The following is a 9,743-nucleotide window of genomic DNA, read 5'->3' on the forward strand; positions in this document are numbered from 1 at the left end:
TGTAAATGATACCAAAAATGATTTGTATCAAAATGATTAATGATTTGACACAGGGGCCCTCTTTTCACTATATATGGCCAGGTAACAACCCCAAACCCACATACATCTCAATTGTGAGGATTTTCTGTTTACCTCTCTTTCATACCCTTGTAAGCTGAGTATCTTTAGGGTTTGGTCTGTTGCATAGACTAAACTAGACATTTGAAGAGGTTACCTGATTTTTTCAGTCTTTTCACATTTTGTAAAAAAAATTATTAATCGATTCATTTAGAAAATAAATGATCCTTGCTGTGTCAGTTTATACTGTGCTTCAGTGGTGCATATTTCTAAACAAATTTTCAATAAAATAAGACAAAACAGTTGGCACAAGCAGCCTACATTGGGGTTCCTTGAGGTCTGGGGCCCAGGACTGTGCGTGAATGATTATCCATCCTTATGTACGTTCAAGTTAAGGGGATACCAATACCGTAGATGCTGACATTGCGCTGTTTTGTTGTTACCCCTATTATCAGTGTGTTTTTGAAGTTGGGGTGAGTTTTCTGAACCAGGCTGCATTTTTATCCACTGAATAGCCTGTGACTCATATGTCAATGGTGACTCAAAAGAACTACGGCTCCCACAATGCACCGGTAGTAGCACCGTTGAAGTTCAAAGTTCAAGAATACAGTAAAAATAGGGTACTTGCTGGCTGGTTGCTTGTGTGTTCGCTGGGAATAATAAACAACTTGGTGGTCACTGAACACTTTAATCGGTTGCCACCGCACCGAAAACCGGCAGAGGAAACCGAAGATGGCCCTCAGCTAATCGGCTCCTTCTCTTACTCTGTTGTCGGCGGATTTACGGAACGACAGCTAGCTTGGTGCTAACGTTAGCACGCTAGCTTGCCAGGAGCACATATAGCAACTGCTGCTAGCTAACGTCACTGGACTGGTACTCTTTACTCTCAAGACTGCAGCTATGTTTGTCCAAGACGAGAAGATATTCGCCGGTAAAGTGTTGAAAATACACATCTGCACCATGGACGGCACGGAGTGGTTGGAGGAAGTCACGGAAGACACCACTGTAGAGAAGCTGAAGGAGAAGTGCTTGAAACATGTAGGTTTTTGGGTTGTTTGTGTCTCCCTTGTTGGATTTTTGTCCTGTCACTCCCCTGCCTGGGGTGTTTGCAGTCTACCATGCCCTCTGTGGAAACTGTCAGTGTCGGTGTCAGTGGCTTTGTATTTATAGTAACTGGGTAGACCTTGCTATTTATAATTTAGCAGGTTGGCTGCTCCTCTCTAGCTAGCTAGTCCGACTCAGACCCTTTGCTGTCCCAGTGGCTAGCCTGAGAGGCATGCTGCTTTACTGGCTGTGTCTATTATTACACAGCTCATCTCACCTCTCCTTCTATGGCCTATAGCATAACCTCAAGTGGTAGTCTAATGTTTGTTTCTCATCACATCCTCGGGAATACAGATTCAGATGTACAGATTCAATGACATATTTTGTGTAACATCAACACATGGGTACAGACATCATGATGGAAGTTAAAATGTATTATCAAATTCCAGGCTTTAATTCAACTTTTTATTGGATCTGCCTGTGTAGGTTTAGTGCTGAAATAACTAGTTGGTTAATTGCATTTTAAATGACTAGTTTAGTCAATAATAAAATATCCGAAAAGGATAAAAACAGTTTGTCACAATTTCACAACTCCCAGGTTAGGTTTTCAAATGTTTTGTTTAGTCTGACCAAAATATATATCATTTACAATGATATGTCAAAGAGAAATGCAGCAAATACTCAACAGTGGAGAATATTTTTTACTTGATTAGGCTAATCAAGTCATTGTTTCATCTCTAGTTGATTAACAGAAAATTAAATGACAACAATCTGGATAATTGATTTATTATTTACTAGTTATTAAGTAAAAAATGTCAGACATACTTCTAGCTTCTTCAACGTGCTACTTGTCTGTTTTATATAATTGTAAACAATTTATTTCTGAGATGCTTTGTATTGTGCTTGATTTATAGTATGTTCATGGAAGTCTAGAAGACCCCAAAACACTCACCCACCATAAACTCATACACGCTGCTACAGAGAGAGTCCTCACAGACACTAAAACTGTCGCAGATGAAAATCTCAAAGATAAAGGTATGTAACAATCTTTTTGACAAGTTTTGAATTATGACAATCCTACATTGTTTTCCATGAACTGACCATGTTTCATATATGTTGTAGAGGTTTTGCTGCTCATAAAGAAAAGACCGCCACCAACCGCTCCCAAGATGGCAGACGTTAGTTCTGATGAAAAGGTGAGCTTTATCAACTTTTGGCTTCATGAAAACTGACCTGAAAGCATTAAGCATGCCTTTGTCCTTATTTTTAAACTGCGCAATCAGAAATGTGTTGTCTTTATTTTGCCTGCTTTTAATTATCTGTCTTTGTTGTGTGGTTGTCACAGAAGAAACAAGATAACAAGGCTCCAGACAAAGATGCAATTCTGAAAGCCACCGGCAACCTGTCCACACGCCACACTGACCGCACTGTTACCCAGCATAACATCAGAGATGTAAGGTTATTGTTGGAATTAATTTAGCTTACTGAGTGTATAAAAAAAGTTAAATCCAACTTGCAGATTCTATGAATAAGAATTATTCTACAAGTTTTGACCATTCAAATAGCAAAGATGTTATTGATTTGAGTTGCATTTGTGTTTTAGTTTCAGACAGAGCTACGAAAAATCCTGGTTTCTCTAATTGAAGTCGCCCAGAAGCTTCTTGCCTTGAACCCTGATGCTGTTGAACTTTTCAAAAAGGCCAATGGTAAAGCTTAGAATCCCTTAATGCATCCATTAATGCGCTAGACCTCTTATGCTATGAAGGATTGTGTGGGGGCTCACATTAGGCAAGAGGCGGGGTACACCCTGGACAAGTCGGCAGTGTATTGCACACAAACACATTTATATCTAAGGGCAGCACAGGGTTTCTAGTTGACATGTGGGCAGAAACCAGAGCTTACCAGCACACATATGGGGATACCATGCAAACTCCGCTGTTATGACAGAAAGGCCCAAATTGGCTGCTGTGAAGCAACCGTGCAATTCACTCAGCCACTTAGAACTTTCAAAAGGAGGTATGAGATATTTTATGTTATGTTTTTATGTATTGTTTTAATTTTTTGTCATTGAGCTGTATTGACATATTGTATTGTTGCTGGAAAAATAGATCCTGATGTTTATTGTTGTAGACATTTCACACATATTGCCCAACCCTTAGCACCAGTTCTCTGACCTCTTTGTGTTTCTGCATCTTGTAGCAATGTTGGACGAAGATGAAGATGACCGGGTGGATGAAACAGCCCTTCAGCAGCTCACTGAGATGGGTTTCCCTGAGAGCAGAGCGATCAAAGCTCTTAGATTGAACCAGTAAGTCAGAGTTGGTTAAATAGCAACTCCCTCACAACTGATACTTAATATATCTACATCATTTATCTAGAAAAGAAACCTTTTTTCCTGTTTTTCTCAACTGATCATTTCTTTCTGCAGCATGTCAGTCACGCAGGCAATGGAGTGGCTGATCGAGCATGTAGATGACCCCTCTGTAGACACACCTATACCTGGCCAGGACTCTTCTGGGGCAGCAGGAGCCACGGCTGCTGCCACACCAGGCTCCTCAGCCTCAGCCTCAGCTGCAGCCGCAGCCGCAGCCTCCGGTCCTAACCTTCTCCGCAGCCTCTCCAGCCAGTTGAGCACAGAAGAGAGCAGCAGGCAGGACGAGCTTACAGAGATCTTCAAGAGGATCCGCAGGAAACGGGAGTTCAGACCGGACTCAAGAGTAAGTAGCTTTATCCTGTCGAAGCTTTTGTTCTATTTATCTGCCCAGATCCTACAGACGAGGCAGATTCATTTCCGCTCCAAAATCTTGAATTCTTTTTATCCAATAAAACAGTGAAATTACTTGTTTTTTTTTTGTGCTACTGCTCTGTCTTTAACTGTATCATCTAACATACAGTATGTAGGACTGGAATTGATGAATAGACGCAGCCTATTAGATACATATAATATTGAAATGTGCACTCATGTATATAAAGTGTTAGCGGCTTTAGTCCTAGGATTTTATATCATGTTGATTGGGTTCAGTCTTCCCTAATTGTAGAGCTTAATGTACCTCCAAAGGAACACTGCTCCCTAGTAGCTTCAAAAATAGAAAAGTGATCAAACCTCCATCTTCCAACAAAACACTCCCACAAACTACCATTTGAGTGGTTACAACACTTGTTCCCAGCTTCTTCTTTTTTTTTTCCCAAGACACCTGCCAGGCTCCACAGAACTGTGTCTGTGTAAGTTGTTGTAATTAGACTGAGAAGACGTTCAAAAACTAAACGCATATTTTTCATTGTTTCTGCAGGCTGTTATTGCATTGATGGAGATGGGGTTTGATGAAAAGGAGGTGGTTGATGCTCTGAAGGTGAATAACAACCAACAGGATGCTGCGGTAGGTTTACACATCCACAACAGTAGTGTTCGCAAGCTGGTCCTGAAAAAATACAGCAGCAACAGAGTTGAGAAATGGCTCTCTATTTTGACCAAACGTTTGTGATGCTATTCCTAGCTCATCAGACTTGCAAACAGATAGATGATTGCAAAATATATATATATATATATATATATATATATATATATATATATATATATATATATATATATATATATATATATATATATATATATATATATATGGTACACATTGTAAAGCTGTTTGAGGCAAATTTGTGATTTTGGGCTATATAAATCAAATTGGCTTGACACTTAATGATTTCACTTTCTTTGTTTTGATGGAAAGCTACTATCTGTAGTTCTACATAGAGTATACTGGCAGCCATTTACACAGGCCATGTTTAGCCCACTGATGCTAAAACTCGCCAATACTGGACTTACTATATTGATTCTAAAGAATACTTATTAGTTTAACAGTAATAGTCCAAATTCGAATCCTGCATTGTGATTTTTTTTTATTTAGATATCAATGTTTTTTTTCCCCCAAAAAAACAGAGAGTACATTTTGGTTTTTAACTGTTTTATCCGTCCTGCAGTGTGAGTGGCTACTGGGAGACAAGAAACCTTCTCCAGAAGATCTAGACAAAGGCATCGACACCAACAGCCCGCTGTTCCAAGCCATTCTGGAGAATCCAGTGGTCCAGTTGGGTCTAACCAATCCCAAGACCCTGCTAGGTATAGTCTAGTCGAATTTTGTGGAAAAGCCAGAAGAGTAGGAGATTTTGTAAACAGACAAAACAAAATCCACTACCCAAACAAAATGACTGCATCTTACAGAATATGAGAGACTATGTTTTTCAATGTAATTCTAAAGAATTTTGTAAAGGCTGCTGGTTTTGTTGAATATGTTTTTTAGCAGTGTTTCCTCGTGTCTGTACGCAGCGTTTGAAGACATGCTTGAGAATCCTCTGAACAGCACCCAGTGGATGAACGACCCTGAGACTGGCCCCGTCATGCTCCAAATATCCAGAATCTTCCAGACCCTCAATCGCACATAGAGCCTCCTGGTGACCCCCTGTGTGACTGCGGCAGCTTGTGTGTATGTTTGACCATATTGGGGTGTGTGTGTGAGTATGGATGCATGTGTATCTGAGTGTGGCAGAGACGCAAGTATTGTTTTTTTGCCTTGTAAAGACAAAGCTGGAGGAGTCAAAGTATGAATTAAGATGTTACACATATACCTATTTATAACAGTACAGTAAAAACACTTATACAAAACCTAACATAAACATGATTACAGTAATAAAAACAAGAGATTTAGTATGTTGTTTTTACATTTTAATGAGAACAATTTATAGTCATGACAGACATGATTTATTTTATATAATTTCTCCATGTGCAAAAATGACATCAGACATTAATTCAATGTTTACACTTCAAAGAAAACTGTTTTGGTATGTTTTTGTTTTGGTATATTTAAATATCAATTACAGTTTTGTCCGTCTCTTTAAATTGTTACATTTTATCTGTGGTGAATGTGTGGAAGACTTCTGTCAGTATCACGTTTTGTTTTTCTTCTCCCTTTTGTCTTTGTTTTTATCAAAGTAACTGCTTGTAATTGAGAGGCTGGTGGTCAAAGTTGAGTGTACGTTTAGCTCGTTAAAAACGGGCTTTCAGACACATTACCTCTATCTCGGTGCATGCCTGTGAGGTCATTTGAAGTCGACCGCCTCTCAGTTTATAGCGGAGAACATATGTCCTTGAAACTTCTTCAAGAATATTTATTTGACTTTCTTGCCTTTTAGACAGAAGCTGTACACTAAACTGTTTGTGTCTTAGTCATGTTTTTACAAGAAAATTATATATTAGGCCTGTGTGTTTATTGTCAATGTGCTCTTGAATGTCATATTATCATGTTGCGCTCATTTAGCACTTGTTCACCTCTATGGATATCACTCACTGCAGCACTGAGGAAGTTAAAAGAAGGGTTCATGTTTTGTCTCAAAAAGCTGTAGTGGGATGTTAAATGAAGCTGAGCCTAATCAAAAGGGGTTTGCCTTTTTAACCTTTTTAATTTGAATGATGAAGATGCGTGTTCACTTTTTGCTGCGAAGGTGCAAGCATCTTCATACACAAAGAAATAATAGAATTTGAGACACAACCAGTGTTGGTCTTTTGGTTTACTTTTTTTCTTTTCTTTTGAGAGCAGTGAACATTTATGCTGTCAAACCAAACCAAAATGTCACTATATAACCTGCCTTGTCATTAGTTGTACCCATTGAAAACTACCCTGTATTTCTGTGCAATAGCAAAGAGTTCTATTGACCTGTAAAGAAATATATTTGATTTGAGTGTTAGAGATGTGTGAACTGCAATGGGTAGTGTGTTCTACAATATTAGTCTTTGCATTGATTACTTAAACGATCCAGTACCGAGAGTTAAAAACAACATGGAGGGTGGTGTGTTTTGCCAAGCTTTTTAGTGTTTTTATTCAATATTTAAAATGTGGTATTGATGTGACTTTCTGCTCAGGGAGGCTGAGATTGTTTTTCTAAACCTGTTATGGCAAACCTCTGCTCACCCCCCTTCTAGTTTGGCATTTAAAAATGGCTTTAACTAATCTGTCTAGAACTTTATGAATAAGAGCACTACAAGACATGGTTTCGTAAATGCAATATTTGAAAATATTTAAATGTTTTTAGAGAGAAGTGTCTGTTTGAACTATGTATTATTACATTATTTATATCGAAGCCAAACTAGTTACTTGTTCTTATTTATAACATTTTTAGCAAACCTTGAAGCTAATCTACAAATGTGAAAAAATTAAATGATTCAAATGTTGTTTTTACAAACCATTGTAAAATGTGCTTTGGACTGGTAGGTCTCAGTGTGATTTAATAGTAGTGCAACATGTTTGCCTGAAGAAGGATTTCTACACACGTCTCTGGAACCCTCTCTGCACACCTTCTGCACTGCAGTGGACTTTCATCATAGCCACAGTGACTGTCTCACCTCCTCCATGCATTGCATTAGTATGCATACAAAACTCTCCCCTAATATCTTGAAACAAACATTGGGAGATTCTACTTCTCTAAAGGACTGTTGGAGTCACAGGTTTTTGTTTTCACTCAGCTATCATGCAGGACTGTCCCCGATTAACAACCTATGCAATATACTCCCACAGTCTGTTCACTCAGACAGCCTCATGGCTACTGGCATTCAAATCACCATTGCATTAAAGTTATTTTTGTGGCTGTACTCTTTGGATTATGCATTTTCTTTAAGTGAATGACATGTCCGCAAAAACGCATTAAAACTCCACTGTTTCCGTGTTTAGAAGTGAAGGAATGCATGCATGCATGACCATTTGGTACCTTTTTTGTGAGAAGTTCATTCGTTCCACAGAATGTCAGGTGGATGGGGAATTTATTGTTTGAGGGAAGTGTGCTAATGAGCAACGAGATCATTGTGGAGCCCACTAAGGCTCACAGAAGACTTGCCACCGTAAGAATAGCACAGGTGTAAAAGGTGTCAAACAAGTACAATTTTTAGGCAGGAGCATTTCCATTTGAAGTAATTAACTAAGGTTTATTTACAAAATAAACATATACAAAATCACAAAGTGCTTAACATTAAAAATAATTACACAATACAAGCAAAATAAAAAATGGCAATACACAGCACAGGGCTAAAAAAGCCTGAACCTCAAGTTTTATGGGTATTATGCTACTAACTGTTTATACTTATACTTTATTTCATAACTTTAGTTACTACTTACATTACAAATTTAAATCATTAATACAAAATATAAATCAACTCAAATTATGATAGATAACACTACCCAGCAGTAAAGCAATTCAAATTAGCCATGTTTTTACCAGCTGAAACATTAAAGTGATGAACACAATGCATCAATAATTATAATCCAATTATATAATATATTTTATTCTGAAATGGGTCATTCTGCATAATGACTATTTTTTGGTACTTTACATACATTTTGATGCTAATACTTTTGTACTTGTAGTTCAAGAATATACGTGGATTGATCATACAGACCACTTTCTCATTGAGTCGTACTCTGAACTAGCTGCTGATTGGCATAAAATTAGTAACGACTCATTCATTATTAATTACTTAAACATAATTACTGGGGTTGTTTACCCCCCAAGTAAAGTGAAACATAATTCTAAATAGTTACTAAGTAGTCCCTCATTACTTCATCATTATCTTATACTTACTTTGTGTGTGTCCCTTGTGCTGTTATCTAACTTGTAATCTACTATATAGTCCTCTGTTAGAAATTATAAGGAAAGTACTGATTCATTAATTATCAAGTCATTCCTGATTTGTTCCTCCCACTTTTCTCAATTAACTAATCATTAACTAATGAATAGCTTCTCTATAAAATTTGAATAGGAGATATCATTAACTAATGGTCCACTAACAGATTCATTCCTCATTTGTTCCCTGGTATCTATTCAAAATTTTATACCAGCTCTATTACATTTGTTTTAAATAATTGCTACTTTTTGTGTGCTTGCAGTTGCTTCATAGATCAAATTAAATTTGACCAAAAAAAAAATACACTCTTATTCCTGTAGCCATTGAATGACTGCATTCCTCAATGTAGGCAAATAGAGACATGAACACATGTAGGCTACTTTATGTAAAGTACACACTAAAAAATAGTGGGCTGAAAATAACCCAAATTGGCTTGTTCCCAATATAGGACAGAACACATACTGGGTTGATTTGACTTCATGAGTTGGGTTGAACTTTTAACAAGTATTTTTTAGTGTTTAGAACTGCATTTGGCTTTTTTCTTTTATACAGAGTAGGCTAGTAGATGTCTTTCCATTTTTGGCTTGATCTGGTATTAATGGAGAGCCAGGTGAGAAAGGGGGAAGACATGCAGGAAATTGTCACATGTCGGATTTGAACCCTTGACCTCTACGTCGAGGAATAAACCTCTATATATATGTGTGCCCGCTCTACAAACTGAGCCAACCCGGTCACGTGCCTTTTTAAATAGTGATGTTAATGCGATGCAATAGCATGGAGGCCTTATTTTCTTAACTATAGGGTTTTAACGAATGAAACTCTTTTTTTTAATTCACATTTTCAGTTTTGTAATTTCATTTCAATCACGCACTTTTACCTTTGGTTATAATACCAATTTATTTTTATTTTTTTACTGCATACAAATTAGTGCTGCTGCTTCAAATTCTGACACCACATTTGACCACTAGATGGAATCATT

The 9,743-nt window shown here is 37.5% G+C and overlaps 1 protein-coding gene across 1 annotated transcript; it reads left to right on the plus strand.

Annotated features, from left to right (window-relative positions):
- The first annotated feature begins 623 nt into the window (after positions 1 to 623).
- ubac1 (UBA domain containing 1) lies at positions 624 to 7,815 on the plus strand. The gene is made up of 10 exons (XM_028577756.1): positions 624 to 1,095; positions 2,016 to 2,136; positions 2,224 to 2,297; positions 2,447 to 2,554; positions 2,705 to 2,807; positions 3,301 to 3,409; positions 3,530 to 3,818; positions 4,392 to 4,478; positions 5,077 to 5,215; positions 5,423 to 7,815. The coding sequence occupies exons 1-10, from the start codon at positions 958 to 960 to the stop codon at positions 5,536 to 5,538; spliced, it is 1,284 nt and encodes a 427-aa protein (XP_028433557.1). The 5' UTR covers positions 624 to 957; the 3' UTR covers positions 5,539 to 7,815.
- Positions 7,816 to 9,743: the final 1,928 nt, after the last annotated feature.

Source organism: Perca flavescens, chromosome 5 (assembly GCF_004354835.1).
Source record: "Perca flavescens isolate YP-PL-M2 chromosome 5, PFLA_1.0, whole genome shotgun sequence".
NCBI lineage: Eukaryota > Metazoa > Chordata > Actinopteri > Perciformes > Percidae > Perca > Perca flavescens.

Bases quoted from the DNA above. Each gene is read 5' to 3' on its own strand.
- ubac1 (XM_028577756.1), top strand. From the start codon at position 958: ATGTTTGTCCAAGACGAGAAGATATTCGCCGGTAAAGTGTTGAAAATA. The intron at 3,819-4,391 runs GTAAGTAGCTTT...TTGTTTCTGCAG, and splicing joins AGTTCAGACCGGACTCAAGA to GCTGTTATTGCATTGATGGA. The intron at 4,479-5,076 runs GTAGGTTTACAC...TCCGTCCTGCAG, and splicing joins ACAACCAACAGGATGCTGCG to TGTGAGTGGCTACTGGGAGA.